General features: G+C 45.7%; 1 protein-coding gene across 1 annotated transcript; it reads left to right on the forward strand.

The window, feature by feature from the left end:
- The first annotated feature begins 4,920 nt into the window (after nucleotides 1-4,920).
- Nucleotides 4,921-12,773, forward strand: RBM41 (RNA binding motif protein 41). The gene is made up of 7 exons (XM_077308593.1): nucleotides 4,921-5,115; nucleotides 5,668-5,787; nucleotides 6,013-6,205; nucleotides 7,206-7,410; nucleotides 9,024-9,340; nucleotides 10,968-11,115; nucleotides 11,395-12,773. Exons 1-7 carry the CDS (start codon nucleotides 5,108-5,110, stop codon nucleotides 11,544-11,546), a joined length of 1,143 nt encoding a protein of 380 aa, XP_077164708.1. The 5' UTR covers nucleotides 4,921-5,107; the 3' UTR covers nucleotides 11,547-12,773.
- The last annotated feature ends 1,598 nt before the right edge of the window (nucleotides 12,774-14,371 follow it).

The raw sequence follows: 14,371 nt of genomic DNA on the forward strand, positions 1-14,371 counted from the left end.
CTAAATATTTGCTAAAGCATTTCTCTTAGGAAGGGCTAGCACATACACTGAAGTAATTAGGAGTTGCCATATCCAGAAAGGAAGTGGGTGTACTAATCCAGGGGTAGTCAACCTGTGGTCCTCCAGATGTCCATGGACTACAATTCCCATGAGCCCCTGCCAGCAAATGCTGGCAGGGGCTCATGGGAATTGTAGTCCATGGACATCTGAGGACCACGGGTTGACTAATCCATCAGTTTCAGATAATGCATCTTAATGAAGCACAATGAATGTTTCGTGGCTGAACAGAGGTAACGCAGAATCATTTTTGACCATGCCTGTCTTCCTTTTCACGTTTGCATCTGCCGGCTATAAATTCCTTTGTAGAGCAAGGGCTGGGCAGTGACTTCCCAGCAAAACAGACTTCATGGAGGTATGAGTAGCAGCTCATTAGTCAGTGCTATAAATAACACTTAATAGCCAGATTCCAGTCAGCTCTCCTGAGTGACTTCCATAAGCAGCCGATTCTGAAAGTTGATAACGCTGATTTACAGGGCAATCCCATGCAGAGGCACACCCTTTATAACTCCATGGAAATCAGCTTTACTTTCATCATAGGTAATTCTATGGAAATCACTATTACTTTCATCACAGGTGCTCTTTTACATCTCTGTGTGTGATTAGGGGCATCTCATTGGAAAATTATACCAGAGTATTCAAGTCTTTGGGAGAAAAGGAAATGAGACAAAGGCAAAATCCAGAAAGCAGGAATCTAGATAGTCCTAGGGAAAATGTGTTCAAAACATGGTACGGAAAGCACCTTTCCCCAAATAAGCTGAAATGGTATTCAGGAACCAAAACCAGGCATTTACCGGAGTTGGGTAAATTTGCTCTTAAAAAAAAAAGATTTGAGGTTACAACTCTCTCTTCTATTGAAAAAACAAACAACAACTCAGGTAATAACCCACTGGACCCCAAAGCCTTCTTCTACATTGCTTGTATGTATTCAAATCCCCTTAATTAGAATTGAGTATATTTCTGCTTCACTGATTAGAGGATGGTGCAAGTGACAAAATGAAATTATCGTCTATCCAAAAAATGGGTTAGCCAACTGAGACCAATTAAACAAAAAAAGACAAAGCTGATGCCAAATTCAGGAAAAACTTCATAGAAAAATTGTATTCTTAATTATTCTTCACTGTAAATGATCTATGTCTTAAGCAAATAAATACATCCTTCAGATTTCTAGACAAAAATCAATAGCATCATTATTAAAATCCTATGTATCACAGGTATTTAGCTAACACTTACCTGATGTTACTGATTTCCTGCTGTCTTCTTTATTCACGTTTGTATTTGCACTGTTTATTTGGAAATAAAATACGTCCACAGTTGGCCTTCAATCAATCTATAGAAATCAACCAAAATAGCAGGCTTTTAATCGGAAAAAGTCCTTATGGGTTATATCTGAATGGTTTTTAAAGATTCTGAGATACTGAAACTCTACAAAAGTAACTTAAGAATGTAAGAAAAACCCTGCTGAATCAGACCAGTAGGCTCCATAGTCCAACAGTGTTTTCCAAACTAGTCAACAAGATGTCCCAGGAATCCCTACTAACTGGCCATAGATGCCAAAACTTCACCTGCTCCCCCTCCCCCCAATTGGAATTCAGGAGATATAATATTTTGGAAAGCTGAAGTTGTGTTTAGTGAAACTTATCCATTTTGCTGCTCACTTGATTCCAGTTCATTAGTGAACAAGTTAAAGAGCACTGTTCGTGATATAGACTGAACTGCTAACATTCCTGAAGAACTCCAGAAGGATAATGAGAGAGGACTTGCCTTGGCAGAAGCCATGCTGATTCTTACCTAGTAGGCCAGTGATTCTCAACCTTCCTAATGCCGCGACCCTTTAATACAGTTTCTCATGTTGTGGTAACCCCCAGCCATAAAATTATGCAAATGTTCTTTCACAGAAGTTAAACCAAAACTGACCAATGGAGTGAAGATCCATTGTTGATGATTGTATGTCATGAACAAACACATAGTATTCCATTATTAAAGGAAGCCCTCTTGTGTTTCTTGTCTTTGCTCATTGTTAACGACCCTGGCATCCTCTTAGATTTGCTGGTATGCCTCTTAATCTGTGATGTGCACTCTGAGCTTCTTTTATTGTGGATTCAAGTCCTTACCAAGCATCCTGAAGAGACATTCACATAAACGATGAACTACTAAGTAACACTGTGATCACTGTTCCCAATAGATGCAACAGAACCTACATCTCATACCACTAAGCACTTTCAGAATGAACAGATTGACTGCTGAATCTTGTTATTTTTCAGGTGACCACAGGATGCCGGTAGAGCTGCAATTATGGGTTAGAAAAGCTTGACTGTTAAGGACAATAGAAGGCTCGAGACATCAGCGTTGTCTCCTCCTCCTTGCTAATGGCTCTGTTTCTCAGCCCTCTGGGTTGTGGACCTATCTGGTTTCCTTGTGTCGTTTATACCACTCAAACTCACGTTGGGTTTATTTTGGCCATGTCTGCACATGTATAGGCAACCCAGGGAAGGACTGCTTTTCAGGAGGGGGACTTTGCCTACATTAGATTAGAATTTTCTGCAAGCCTGAGGATTTGTCTGAATTCATAAAGCCTACAGAATAGTCCTGGCTGCTAACATTATGTGGATTTGTTTATCTCTGTGAGGCTCAGACCTCAGATTAATCTCATCTGAAGCCATGCAAAACATTTTGGATACAGGCCATTTTCCATATGCCACCAGCTTCTGAATGAAGAGAGGTGGCCAAAAAGGAAAAAGCCTGCATGGTAGTACCATGTTTATGGAACTCCATCCCTGTAACAATTCATCTAGCATTTTATACAGACTCAATGCTAGACTATACACAGGCTCTTTTATTTGGATTGTAACATTAGAAAAAAAACAAACCCTGGTCTCTCTCTTTCTCAGATACCACGGATTGCCAAAAAGAGTAATAAGTAGGCTTTAGAGCCAATCAAGCTTAAACTCTCCCTAGAAGCTAAATGACTAAACAGATAATTGTACATTTGGTAGCATTATGAGAAGGCAAGACTCACCGGAGAAGACAATAATGCTGAGAAAAGTTGAAGGTGGAAGGAAAAAGTGGAAGACCCAATGCAAGCTGGATTGATTCAATAAAGGAAGCCTTGGCCCTCAGTTTGCAAGGCTTGAGCTAGCCAGATAAAGACAGGACTTTCTGAAGGTCTAATTCATAGCTCAGAAACAAATGGACAACACCACACACAGACAGAATTTACATCTTAAGTTTCCTTCTCTTTTGTTTGCAGTCTTTTATATGTTTTCATGGTCTTTGTGGATGTACATTTCATGGATTTGGTTAAGTTAGCCTTGACTTCCAAAAGTGTATTTTGTTAGTCTGTAAAGAAGAGTTGGTTTTTATATCCTGCTTTTCACTACCAAAAGGAGTATCAAAGCATCTTACAATCACTTTGTAGTGGTAGGAGTGCGGACTTCTAATCTGGTGAGTTGGGTTCGATTCTGTGCTCCCCCACATGCAGCCAGCTGGGTGACCTTGGGCATGCCATGGCGCTGATAAAGTTGTTTTGACTGAGCAGTGATATCAGGGCTCTCACATGGTATCTGTTGTGGGGAGAGGAAAGGGAAGGAAATTGTAAGCTGCTCTGAGACTCCTTTGGGTAGGGAAACATGGCATATAAGAACCAATTCTTCTTCTTCTTCTTCTTTTCCTTCTCCTCCCCCCCCCCCACAGCAGACATCCTGATGGAGGTGAGGCTGGGAGAGCTCTGAGAGGAACTGTGAGACTAGCCTAAGGTCACCTAAGTGGTTGAGTGTGGACAAGGAGGAGGGACTCAAACCCAGCTCTCCAGATTAGAAGTCCGCGCTCCTAACCATTACATCAACCTGTAGTAGTGCCTCTGGAGTCCTGCTGCATTCACTCTCCCCAACAGAAATACTGTTGTATGGCCCTGGGCAATTTACATACAGCAGTGCTTTGAAGGCGTAGAGGAAGTTATACCATTTTCCCCCCTCTGGGCTGGCCCTTGTCAAGAGTGAACCCTTTGTGTGCAGACTTTGATGTGCTTTATTAAACCCAGGTATAATTTTAAACCATTTTATACAAATGCAGCTTTGAGGACAGTTGAGGGTTAGTTAAAGGTAATGAGAGGGAGAAAGAAGGAAATGGAGAAAGGAAGGCAAAGTGGCTTGCTCAGGCTCCAAAGAGATTACAATATACTTCTTTCTATTGTGACTTGTCTGCACAGCAGCATTACTCCACCCCAGTGAAATATGAGAAGAGATAACCTTTTAGCAAAGTGTCAAAGTAGGAAACTCTGGACAAAAGTCAATGGATAGAGGGAAGCAATCAGCGGGGTCCCCCAGAGGACTGTGTGAGAGCTGGTGCTTTTGAGTTTGTTCTTATCTTATCCAGAATGGGGGGGGGGGGATGGGGGAGCAGCGGAGTGCTGCGACCAAGTTTTCAACTTGTTCGGATGGTGAAAACGGAAGAATGCAAGGCGCACCAAGAAGAGTGTTACAGCACAGCAAATGACAATGTGCAGTGACTCTCGTTATTGTGAAAAGAACCCAGCTTTCCGTCTATACTGGTAGGAGGATCTGGCGGATACTAGCCTAAGTGGCTTCAGAATAGATACTAGCTTAAGTGGCTTCAGAAGGGCTGAATGTGTATCTCGGTGGTTAGCCACGTTCAAGGCGCTTCTGGATGCCAGTTGTTGGGGGGTGGGAGGGCAGGGGAGGTGAGAGGGGCGACAACAACAGGGATGGGCTTCAGCTCGGGTCTTTTTGGCTTCAGAGGACGGCAGGATGCAGATTCCGCAGGGCTCTTCTTGGGTCCTCACAACATGTTGCGGCGTGCCAGGCTTGTACCCGCCTGCAGCCTCCCTTCAAGGGCTGCTCCCGCGGTTTTTCGCGTGCTGGGCTGCTCCCTCTGCCACCTCCGCCTTTCTTCCCGCCTGCGGCGCTTCTCACCCACCGCACTACAACTCCCCGAAGCCCTTGCGGCTCCGCTCTTGTTTTGCCTCCGCCGCGCGTTGCATTCAGGGAATTGAGGTCCGGCACGACGTCCACGGCAGCCGCGCGACGCTATTATGAAAAGGTGAGCCAAGCAGGCAATATTGGCTGCGGTGTGGGGTCGCGGTGTCTAAACGGGCAGCTTAATTCGCATCGTCAGGAATAAAGGTGGCTTCAAAGACGGCTGCCTCCGTCCCGACGTATGTTTGACAGCCGCGCCTGGCCCAACTGCGGTCAAAACAGGTCGGGGACGCGGACGTAACCCTGCATGGGTCGCTTCCTAGCCTCGGCGCATGTCATGAGTGCAGAGAGTATGCCGTGGCCCAGGCCTGCTTGGATGGAGCGCTGCCGACAAGGCAATGTGCGCGAAAAGCATCTCGCTGCAGGAGTTATTTTATTCATACTAGAATCTGGATGTTATTATTCTCTCCCATAATGGGATATCATGGTCAAATGCACCCCTGACCGCCATCTGTACATCAGGGAAGCAGGAGATTTGCGTTGCTGGATCAGAACCCCAAAGGGTTTGTAACCACGGCGATGCTTGTAAGGCTGTTGGTGGAAAAGCTGTCCAAGTCCAGCACCTGCTGCCTCCCCTATTCCCCCCTTCCTTCACTCTTGTGCTTGCATTTTGCAGAGTCAACAGTAGCAGTCTCAGTGGGGAGGATCTCCTCTTGGAGGACTTGGAGACAGAAGGAGAGCGGCAGCTCAAGAGCCTTCTACAGCATCAACTTGACACTTCTGCTTCTATCGAAGAGTGAGGACTGACCTTTTAAGCAAAGCAGTGCAGCTGGATGGGGAGCGGGATGGGGATGGTAAAGGCAGGGCACCACGTGGCAAGGAAACGTACGTGATTTGAATCTTCTGAAGCACGATGTGCACCCCAGTGATTGTGATGACTGTTGTGTACCCAAGTGCTCGTCTGAGCATCGGTTTCTAACCTTGCAGAACATCCCTCTGCTGATGCTCTTTTGCATTGCAGGTGTGTGTCCAAGCGCCGGCGCTTTGCACCTGCCGCTGTGTACAAGCCCTTTGGTGAAGAAGCCGCAGGGACTCATAGCTTGCCCCAGTTCCAGGCTCTGCAGGAGAGCAACAAGGAGATTGCCTCTCTCAGGGAGCTTGGCCTCTCAGAGTCTGAGATCCACCTCTGGAAGAACCATGCATCAGCAGGCAAGGTAGTGCAGAGAAAGTTTGGCACTCAACACTGGGTTCCAGGCTAACTTCTTTTGTGGTTACTGAATTATTCGATGCAGAAGAGCTCATTTGCAACTGTTAGTTTAATACTGTAACCTTATTTAGCAGCTGACTAAGTTGGAGAGAGGAGTCACAGGGCACACAGTGGTGGTTGTGTAAGGATGTTTGTGAAGGGAGATATTCTTTCCAAGGATGGCCTCAGATCTTTGGTAGATGCTTCTGTTTCTCTTAGGCTTCCATGTACCATTTCTGGGCACCTGGATGAGATGTGAGAGACATCAAACCTCATCTCTATCTAGTACAAAATCACAGATTTTGCCACAATAAGGAGACCTGGAATTGGAGATACTTAGAATATGTGCATTAGGTTATTCATTTCCCATAGTTAAATACTCAGCTCATGTAGAATCAGAGCATCCTCGTTATGGCTAAGTGGAAGGCCATGTTGAGGAAGAAGACTGACATTCAGCTTTTTAGGGTTTCATTAGTTTTTATAGACACCCAAACCCTGATACAATTTTTATAGACACCCGTCCAAACAAAGTCAATTAGTTGTAGGGCATGGTCAGTTTGTGTGGACATCCTGCCAGTTTAGCAAAATCGATCTGGTGCAAAGGTGGTGGCTGATCTCAGCCTGGGCAAACCTCCGGGAGTTGTGTCCAGTCTTGTGTCCAGTCACACATGTGTGATCCCGTTGGCTTTGGGCAGAAGAAGGATGCCAAATAGAAATTCAAATCCAGAAGTGTACTACTGTCAGGGATGACATCGATTGAATGGATCTCCTGGGGGTGTGTGCAGTTAATTTGTGAAACTCAAGTGGCAGGCTTTTAGCTTCAGGTGGTATAACCTGCTCGTTGGATAATGCAGAGTGATCAAACCACATTTTACAATTAAGGAAAAAAAGGAGGAAGTAAGAGTTAGATAGTAAGTTTATTATCATTTCCACACAGATGCAATCTGTTATTGTTCTTGTCTTGCCAGAGTTCTGGACTTGGGGCAGCCCCGGAAGCAATGCGGGACAGGATACAGGCTATCCAGGAGAAGATCGCAGAGCGACAACGCATATTCTCCTTGCCACAGAGATTTGCTGGCAGCAAAGAGCTGAGCAGACGTGAGATGGAAATAGAAAATGCTCTCTTCCAGGGCACTGACCGCCACTCCTTCCTGAGGATGCTGTATCACCAAAGTATGTTATTCCCATTATTCCCTGCTGCCCCAGTGCTGTCTCACCCCTTGAGAAAGCTCAAAGATAAAGTGTTAAGTGCTGTAAGCAAAAGCCATAAAATACAAAGATGTAATCATGAATTGATGTTCTTAGGTTTCACAAGCAAGCTTCAGACAAAATAATTGATAAATATAAGCTTATAAATGATAAATATAAGATCCAAACAGTAATATTAAAGTAGGATTTTTGTCTTTAAAAGTGTTTAAAATAATTATAGAACATTACTGCGCCTGCAAACAATTGGCATAGATTTTCTTTGCTGTAATTGTAAATAATACAATTCACATTCATCTGACAGCAAATTGCCTATTACAAACAGCAGATTCACAAGGGCTTGCTGGAGCGTCACATTTTCATCTTTCCTTTCCCTGACATTCCCCATTGCCTCTCCCCTTTTCCTGGTACCTCCTCTCCTTCCCACTCACCCCCTCCCTTTATTTGCCCAGTTGGGTGGTGGGTAACCTTCAGGGACTTGTGGGAGATGCCTCACTTTCCCTTGTATCGCCTCCCTCTACTATTTTCTTTTTTCCTCCTGGATGCCCCATATCCTAATCTTTCCTGCTTCACTATCTCCTTTCCACACACCACCAACTAACTTACCTTCCTTTTATTTGCTCCCCCACCTTCAGCTATATTTATTAATTTACTTCATTTATATTATGTATTTCTCCCAAAGCAGCTTACCTTGTTCTCTTGTCCTCCATTTTATCCTAACACAACCTTGTGAGGTAGATTAGACTGAGAATGTATTACTGGCACAAGTCACCTGGTGAGCCTTCATGGCAGAGTGACGATTTGAACCTGGGTTTCATGGATCCGAATCTGAACATGTAACTATGACAGTACATTGGCTGTCATGGGGGTGCCTTCTGTCAAACAGTAGGAAACAGCCCTGCAGATTACATGGCAGCAAGTCACTCAATGGTTGCTGCTGAGTTTGGTCTCAATGAAAATTCATTCAAAGGCCAAAAGTGCTCTCTTAAAGGTTCTGGCCCCTCCCTCTGCCTTTTCATGATAGAAACCAAGGCTTGAAGGTTGGCAATATTGTTCTGGTTGCCTAGCAATAGCCACTGTAGGCATTAGTTCTTAAAACTACAGGTGCTGCTTTTATCAGTTGGGTATTAAAACCCTCCAATGTAGTTTTTCCAGTTTCAGATTGTCCTCAAATCTAGGGCTTTTCTCAGGTCTGTTGAAAGATTTGTCTTGTCCATACATGGCCCTCAGGATCTAAGTATCTATAGATAGAATGGTACACTGATGATATTCTACATGCAATCCTCAACAGAGTTACATCTTTCTAAATTTATGTCAGTGGGCCTAGATTAGCATAACTCTGTTTAGGATTGTACTGGGAAGATACCATAAGATCTTATTGGGGTATTATACTAAAAAAGGATAAAATCTTTGATACAGCCACTTGATAGATGCATAATTTATCCCCATAAGTTCTGTACCAATATGTGCCCACTTGGGAGGACAACTTGAGTTTATTGCCCCTTTCGGAAATGCTTTAGTGGAAAGGCGTCTCTTGACAATTTCTTCAATGGTGCTTTTTGGTTATCTTTATGTTTCAGATGAGGTTAAGCAGAAAGCCACACATGAGAAAGACCCAATGGGTCACCTGGAGACTGTTTATCAGGAAATACTCAGCCAAGGGCAGCTTGAATCGGTCCAGCCTTCCACAAGTGATATGAATCCCCCTTGCTCTGGGACCCCTAGCACCTCTCAAGAGGGGCAGGACTTGACCCCACAGTCTGTCCCAGGGCCTGTGAAGGTCACAGAGGTGGTGGAGTTTGTCCCAGAAGAGGAGATCCTAAAGAATCGTCTCTCAGAGGAAGAAATCCGCAAGATCCCCAGGTTTTCCTCCTATAGCCCTGGCGAGCTGAACAAGGTAATTGCCTTCCTTTTCTAGTGGCTGGACTGCAGTACAGTTGTGTGAGTGCTTCCAGTGCTCAAGACCAGGGGTAGTCAACCTGTGGTCCTCCAGATGTCCACGGACTACAATTCCCATGAACCCCTGCCAGCGTTTGCTGGCAGCGGCTCATGGGAATTGTAGTCCGTGGACATCTGGAGGACCACAGGTTGACTACCCCTGCTCAAGAGTACCCCTCTGGTAGCTATTAATTCTTCCTGTTTCCCATGTGGTGTTTCCTCTTGGCACTGAGAACCAAGATGGAGAAGGGCTAATTGAATTCATATTGACTGTGGTTTCAGGGGATTGGCAGAATTATGCTCTGATTGTTCTTTGATGGTAGTGGGGCAGGATGTTGATGATGGATCAGTTTGTCTGAAGCCCGGGCAAATATTTAACAATTTATGGGCACAACTGAGTGGGAATTTTCAGAAAGCAAGACCAATTGAAATGCATGGAACCAGTGCAAAAGGATGGCATTTTGTTCATTTCAGTTGTCTTTGTGCAAGAAAATGCCACCTGAAGTCTCAGCCTATAATCGGCAGAGATGAACTCTGCCTTACACTGGGACAGATCACTTACCCACCTATCTCAGCTGCCTGTCTTGTACGTGTAAAGTGCCATCAGCTGACATGGCAACCCTGTAAAACAGGGGTAGTCAACCTGTGGTCCTCCAGATGTTCATGGACTACAATTCCCATGAGCCCCTGCCTGCAAATGCTGGCAGGGGCTCATGGGAATTGTAGTCCATGGACATCTGGAGGACCACAGGTTGACTACCCCTGCTGTAGAGGTTTTCAAGGCAAGAGGCGTTCAGAGGTAGTTTCTCATTGCCTTCTTCTGCAGAATGACTGTGGAATTCCTTGCTGGTCTCCCAGCCAAATATGAACCAGGGCTGACTCTGCTTAGCTTCCATGACCTGACAAGATCAAGCTAGCCAGGGAGTAGTTTGTCTACTCAGCATGAAAACAGCTGTCCATGACTCAGGCAGGGAGATCTTTTCCCTACCTTGCTAATTCTGCTTTACCCCTGAGCCCTCTTCTGTCCAGTTTGGTGTAATGCTTAAGAGCGGTGGACTCCTTGCTCCACATGCAGCCAGCTGGGTGACCTTGGGCTCACCACGGTTCTGACCGAGAAGGAATATCAGGGCTCTCTCAGCCTCACCCACCTCGCAGGGTGTCTGTTGTGGGGAGAGGAAAGGGAAGGCGATTGGAAGTCCCTTTGAGACTCCTTTGGTAGAAATAGAGCTTCCCAGTAATAGAGCAAGTACTGTAACTCTTCATCTCAGGTAATCATACACCATTCTTTGAAGAGAGATTCAGGTGTGTATTTGTACTGATCTGAAGCATCATAACAAAGTTTGTGTCCAATGGCACCTTCGAGACTAACCAAGTTTTATTCTAGGTTATAAGAACATAAAAGCTTATACCCAGAATAAAACTTTCTTGGTCTTAAAAATGCCACTGGACTGAAACTTAGTTCTTCGAAAGGGTTTCTTCTGATACTCGTGAGTCCATTTCCAGTGTGAGTTATGCAACTGTGCGGTTGTGTGTTGCGTGCTGTCGAAGGCCACTGATGATAGCCTGTGTTCTTGGATGTGGGCCAGGTATTGTATCTGAAGAACCTCAGCCCTCGTGTGACCGTGAAGCACCTGGTGTCGTTGTTTGCAAGGTTCCAGGAAAAGGACGGCCTGGAGATTCACTTCCGAATGCTGAGTGGGCGCATGAGAGGACAGGCCTTTGTCACATTTCCTAGTGAGTACCCAACCCGCAGGATCCAGCAGCATCATTCTGCAAAGTACGCTTTTATTGTAAACCGCTGCGAGTCTTTGAGAGCAGCGGTATATAAGTTTAAAAATAAATAAAAAACAAAAAACAAATTGTTGGAGAATCCCAGGAGGTTCCCCAGGACCCTTGTTGTGCTGAATCTGCTGGGAAAGCTCCCAACCTATCTGTGCCCTTTTTGCCTTGAACTATGAGCATCGCCTCTGGTGAAATCCTGAGTGCTGAATTTGTCTTCCTCTCTGGTTTCAGGTGTCTCAACAGCGCAGGCTGCCCTGAAACTGGTGAACGGGTTCAGGCTGCTGGGAAAGCCACTTGTGATTGAGTTTGGGAGAAACAAAGTTGGCCCGATTCCTCCCGATGCGCAGCCTGCACCGAGTTCTGGCAGTTCCGGCTCACCGTAGAGGGCGAGTGGTTCACAGGTGTTGTGTTGGCTTTAGCAGGTCATGGTTCCCGACTCTGGAACTGGGAGCAAAACCAGCAATTGTTTTGAGTCCAGACAGAGAGAACACTGTGGGGAGAGAAAAGGAAGAACCTCCCCCCCCCCCACGAGTAAAAACAAGATTCTCAGTAGAAGAGAGGGAAGAAGAGAGGAACAGACTCCAACATGAGGCTGAGAAGAACGGCTATTTGATGGTTTTTTAGTCAACTTGTTAGCAAGAAGGAAGACTCTTGTTTTAGAAAATGAGACAGACGCTTTTCCTGTACTGCCAAAGCCTTAGAAGCAGCCTTGCAGGAAGCCATGAGTCCTTGTAGCCTGTGCTGTCAGGCCTTTGTAGGCACTTCTGGCCGAGGCTTTTGCCAGCAATTGGAGCATGTGCTTGCAGGAACAAGCACAGTTACTCATCCATGGCTGCTATTCTGTTTGCTTTTTGTTGAGAAAAAAAACTAATGGAAAGATTACTTCTCAGTGTCTTGAGCAGTATTTTTTTTTTCAAAAGCTCACATTTCTTCGCAACCCGCTGCAGTCCCACAATAACATATTTTGTAGAGTTCATGCCCCCTACAAGAAGGGATGGGGCAAGGGTTTTCAGCCGATGCCTCTCAACAGCAAAGGAACCATTGCTCTACTTAGACCATTTGGTGGTTCATGACACACTGCCTTCCCATATCAAGAGATGATTTCCATTTTGCCTCTTGTGTGACCTTTGCTAATAGTCACATCAAGTCTTAAGTGGAATGCAACCAAAATGCAACAGCCACATTTACTTTGAATGGATTGCCTGACATTGTAGCCTGGTGGACACTGAACACACGGGGGGGGGGGGGGGGAGAGTGGGAGCAAAGGCATGCGATTGCCTGGCTGTCTGCAGAGACAACTGACCCAGGCAGAGAAGGTGGCTGTGTGAACTCTCTTTCCCGGTGATGATGGAAGTCCTGAAAGCTGTGCTGCTGATCAAGGGGAGGGGGGCACATTCAGAGCCGCTTCCTTCACATGGTTGTACCCTCTGGAAGACCAACTGACCTTGCAGAAGCATGCTCTGTCTCCTTCTTCTCGGCATGTTCAGTAAACACATGGAGCTGTTGCATGTACTGGGCGAATCTCAGTGCAAAAGAAAATGTTCATGTCTGGGAGAAGTTTTGGCACACTTTCCTGATTGTTCCAGTAAAGTCACTAATGTTAACTTGCTTGTTTGACTCCTTATGGTGCAATGTTTTCAGTTGATTAACCTTCTTCCACCTGGACCATTAAAACAATATGAGAGGAGGAGGTTGGCAGGTACATATGCCCATTGCTGATAGGCACATGAAAATTACCTGGAGAGATGCCATACTGCCAGTGGTGTGGTTCACACTGTGCTGAAGAATAGTTAAGAAACAAACAAAAACAAAACAAAAACGAGAGTTCTTCTGAAGTGTCTTAGTACTTGACTTGCTCCTAAGCTGTTGTGAGCGGCCCTTTAAAGTCCTTGTGGAATTTCCCTAAGCAACAATTTGGGATTGTTGGGATTCCCTGAGATTATTATCCTAAATGGCTGACCCCTGCCCTCGGCTAACCTGCACTTATCCCTTAAGGCAGGGGTAGTCAAACTGCGGCCCTCCAGATGTCCATGGACTACAATTCCCAGGAGCCCTTGCCAGCATTCGCTGGCGAATGCTGGCAAGGGCTCCTGGGAATTGTAGTCCATGGACATCTGGAGGGCCGCAGTTTGACTACCCCTGCCTTAAGGGGAGCAGGCTATTGCTAATGGAAGATGGAGTTTAGTGCAGGACAGGCAGAGGGTACCTTGCAGCAAAGGAGGGACGGTCTCGGAAGCCCTGCGAGAGAGAGGGACCTGCTGAGAGAGGGACCATGGCTTCATGCCAAGAGGGCCTTCAGCACTGCAGTCTCGCTCAACATTTTGCGAATCAGTCTATGATACAATTTTGAAGATCAGGTAGTTATTGTTTTAACAAAATTTAAACCCTGCTTTCCTGAGCTCATAAGGACCACCAAGAAGGCTAACAAATTAAAAGTAGATATAATAAAATTATGAGCCTCTTGTTGCGCAGAGTGGTAAAGCAGCAGACATGCTTTCTGAAAGCTCTGCCCATGAGGCTGGGAGTTCGATCCCAGCAGCCGGCTCAAGGTTGACTCAGCCTTCCATCCTTCCGAGGTCGGTAAAATGAGTACCCAGCTTGCTGGGGGGTAAACGGTAATGACTGGGGAAAGGAATGGCAAATCACCCTGTATTGAGTCTGCCATGAAAATGCTGGAGGGCGTCACCCCAAGGGTCAGACATGACTCGGTGCTTGCACAGGGGATACCTTTATCTTTTTATGATAAAATTGTTTCTTAAAGACCATTAAAACCAACACACAGCACATCAGAAAAACACTTAAAACTAGAGCTAAACCAGACACATATGAAAACAACTATTAAAACATTGAGCAGACAGGAGGGACCACTGAGGGAATCCCAAATTAAACCCTTCACTCGCTGAAGGAAGATAGAAAGGGGCAGACAAGTCTCTTTGGAGAGAGAGTCCCAGGGTTTTGGAGCCGTGCCTGAGAAGACTTCCTATTTTGCAACCTGCTTCATCTCAGGGGGTGGGGGCACAAAGCAGGACCTCTGAAGAGGACTGCAGATGTTTCCTGATGAGGAGGACACCGAGATTCCCTTGAGGAGCTGGGTGAGCAGCAGACGCCATTGAAGAATGGCCTGATGGGATTGCTGTTCTAGCATCTTCCTCCTCTGACCCCAAAATGAGCATAATCTGGATTAGGAAGAACAGGCCTCTCCTGCCGT

Source organism: Paroedura picta, chromosome 13 (assembly GCF_049243985.1).
Source record: "Paroedura picta isolate Pp20150507F chromosome 13, Ppicta_v3.0, whole genome shotgun sequence".
Taxonomy (NCBI): domain Eukaryota; kingdom Metazoa; phylum Chordata; class Lepidosauria; order Squamata; family Gekkonidae; genus Paroedura; species Paroedura picta.